The sequence below is a fragment of the Medicago truncatula genome, chromosome 5, assembly GCF_003473485.1.
Source record: "Medicago truncatula cultivar Jemalong A17 chromosome 5, MtrunA17r5.0-ANR, whole genome shotgun sequence".
In the NCBI taxonomy this organism is placed as follows: Eukaryota; Viridiplantae; Streptophyta; class Magnoliopsida; order Fabales; family Fabaceae; genus Medicago; species Medicago truncatula.
The window spans coordinates 40,180,832-40,184,070 of record NC_053046.1 but is presented as its reverse complement, the minus strand read 5'-3'; the positions used below and the strand labels follow the sequence as shown (position 1 = coordinate 40,184,070).

Genomic DNA, 3,239 nt, shown 5'->3' with positions numbered 1-3,239 from the left:
TACATTGAAATTTCTCATTTGTTAATCAATTTGGTTCTCGGATGTCTTTTATCGATTAGTTTGGTTATTAGACGTATCTTCTTTTAAGTTAGTTTGATGAATAAAATTACTAACAAAAGATATATTCAGTAATATTTTAGTTATTTTGATATATTCAAAGACTATATTGATATAGTATCACACGTTTTGTAACCAAAATTATGATTTACTCAATGAAAGAGTAGCAACCAAAAGAAAAGTGGCACCCAAACAAACATGTACATCATCATGCTCTTTCTCTATTCATTTTCATGCTCCATTCTTTATTTTTTACCTACTGCCTCAAGCTCCTTTGTTCTCCATAAAGCAAGCCACTTATTTCAACTCCAAGTTTCTCCTTATACCTCTCTCTCTCTCACTCTCACTCTCACACACACATTGCTTGTTCCTCAATTCATGGATTGATCAAACAAATGTCTTCAACCTACATGTTAATCTAGTAGTATACATAATGGATTGATCGAACATCATGTTATCATTCATTCTACTAGGTGAGAATACTCTTTTCATGTTCTTTAGTCCTTTACATATTTTCTCTCTTTCCATTGATTTGTAGCTTTTTTATGAGTAAACCATCATTTTTGTCCTTGAAATTGTAAGGGTCGCTTAAATTAGTCCCTCAAAATAGCAATTTAAATGACTAATATGCTCGACCCTTACAATTTTGAGTACATTTTTTCTATAATTAAGTTTCTATTTTTTTATTTTGTCATTTATGTGTCCCAAAGGGTGCAGGAATTGGATAATTTAATGGTTCAACATTGATGAACAGACATTCAAGGCAAAAACATTGATTAGAATGGATTCATTCAATCAGAGTCATCAAAACAACAACTTTAGGTACAATCCAAATTTGAATAGAGCTACCCAATTAGATGATGAAGATGAAGCAGAGTTCACAGGTCTTCTTGATGTCTATGTTCATCATGCTAGAAACATTCATAACATTTGCATCTATGATAATCAAGATGTATATGCTAAATTCTCCCTTACTTACAACCCTGATGAAACTCTTTCTACAAGAATAATCAATGGAGGTGGAAAAAATCCAACATTCAATGAAAACTTGAGGATGAAGATAACTCAAATAGATGCTGTTATGAAATGTGAAATTTGGATGTTTAGTAGAGCAAGAATTCACATGGAGGATCAACTTTTAGGGTTTGCTTTGGTTCCAATTTCACAAATTGTTGGAAAAGGAAAAGTAACTCAAGACTATAGCCTTTCTTCAACTGATCTTTTTCATTCTCCAGCTGGAACTGTTCAATTAACATTATCTTTAGACACATCTTTGGTATCAGAATCAACAAATAGTTCGTCGATATCGTCGGAAGTTATTTTGCTTGATAGAAAGATATCTGAAGTTATGTTGGATCCAATTGAGTATTCAAGAATTGAATTTCCTGACATAAGTGTTGTTAAGGAGAATCAACAAATGGTTTCTCAATACTTCAATCTTGCTTGTGCCTCAAGTAACAACAATTCAAGAAAGTTGCTACCATTTCTCCATCTTGGTGCTTCTCATCAATTTGATGATTATGAAATGATGACTATGAGTTCGCCAGATGAGAATCAGGTGGATTCGATCTCTCCCAATGAAAGCCTTCACAATTCCGGTTTGGTAAGCTCTACTATCACAAGCTTAAGCGACGATAGAAACTCTGCAGACTCGTTTGAGAAAAAGAATCATCTAGGATGTGATTCAACCAAGTTTGTTACTCTTTGTCCCGATACACCAACTTCAAAGAAAGAAGGTGAATCAAAAGATGATGAGAAAGAAGAAAAATTCGCAAACAAAGACAAGGAATGCAAGAAGGAAAGGAGCATAGAAGTAACAAAGTTTGGACAAGTTTTTAATTCTCCATTAGGGAATATTAATCTTGAAGCTGAGGAATGTGCTATGCAGAAGCAAATAGTGGATATGTATATGAGGAGCATGCAACAGTTTACCGAGTCCTTGGCGAAAATGAAGCTTCCTATGGACGTTGACAAACCCGAAAGACAAGATCATAGCGGTGATGTGATTTCAAATCATGAGAACAAGAAGTTAGAAATTGACAATAAGAAAAAGGATGGTTCGCGTGTGTTTTATGGTAGTAGAGCGTTTTTCTAATCATAAATTTTAAATTGCGGTATGCAACTATAGCTGCGGACAAAATGTAAAGGATTTATAAGGTTCTGCAACCACTTAGCGGGTGTAATTGTGGTTGCATCGGTCACATTTTTTCACAATATCAAGGATCACAATGTAGCTGCAATAACAATTTGAATGCTGAAAAAATATCAAGAAATGAGCTTATGAGAGTTTAACTTATGATAGCATCATGTGCTTTTGTTTCTATAGAAATGTCTTTATCTTTTTAACTTTGTGACTATGTGTACCCAACAAAAAAAGCTTCTTCAGTATGTGGATTTTTCTGTAATGTAGTAATTGTAACAAAGGCATTGATTAAAGGATGCTTTTTGGATTAATGTAATTTTTGCATATAATGTTGGGAGTAGTTTTAATATTTTGATATTTGATAAAAAAAACTTTAAGCAGAAACATTTTGACTCATGGGAAGAGAACTGAAATTCCACTTTTATGGTAATTACGGGAATTTTTAATCTTTGTACCAAAAAATCATCGGAATTTGACAATTTTATGATCTATATGTGATTTTTTTAGCAGAAATCGAGGATATAGGTAGAAGAAATGGTGAATGTGTGCGACTAAGATGAAAATGGAGGAAGAAAAACAGGAAAAAGATGGAAGAACCAAGGTTTTTAAATTTTGAATTTTGTCTTCTTGTTTTTTTGGTTTTGGTTCCTCTCACTGTGTCACTCATCATCCAGTTTGCCAAATCAGTAGTGGGCACGTTATCCTTTGTTTGCCACATATGTGTTTTTGTAACGGATGATGACAGTAGGGACCAAAAGCAAAACATCTAGAACTTACGGGGTTAGTTTTGCAACCAAAAAAGATAAAGGGACGAAAATAAAAAATACGCGAACTTACATGGGTAATAAAACTCTTTAAGCCTATTCTTTAATATAATGGATTATTTTTTGGAGTTTGTCCCGTAGTTTTTCGTTCGATATTAGAGGGTTTTCGACGTAAAATATTGCTGTTCTTTTTTATCATTGTCGATGCACTTCAAGATTTAATTTCTTTTGGATTCTGGAATTTTAATTTACACCCGCATTAAGCCCTTCGAACC

At 33.3% G+C, this 3,239-nt stretch overlaps 1 protein-coding gene across 2 annotated transcripts; it reads left to right on the top strand.

The window, feature by feature from the left end:
- Positions 1 to 222: 222 nt before the first annotated feature.
- LOC11431417 (uncharacterized) lies at positions 223 to 2,529 on the top strand. Of its 2 annotated transcripts, none has more exons than XM_024785136.2 (2): positions 223 to 530; positions 812 to 2,529. In XM_024785136.2, the coding sequence occupies exon 2, from the start codon at positions 839 to 841 to the stop codon at positions 2,150 to 2,152; it is 1,314 nt and encodes a 437-aa protein (XP_024640904.1). In that variant the 5' UTR covers positions 223 to 530; positions 812 to 838; the 3' UTR covers positions 2,153 to 2,529. The 2 variants fall into 2 exon arrangements, with proteins under 2 accessions (XP_024640904.1, XP_003617268.1); XM_003617220.4 differs by having other exon boundaries at positions 225 to 530; positions 768 to 2,529.
- Positions 2,530 to 3,239: the final 710 nt, after the last annotated feature.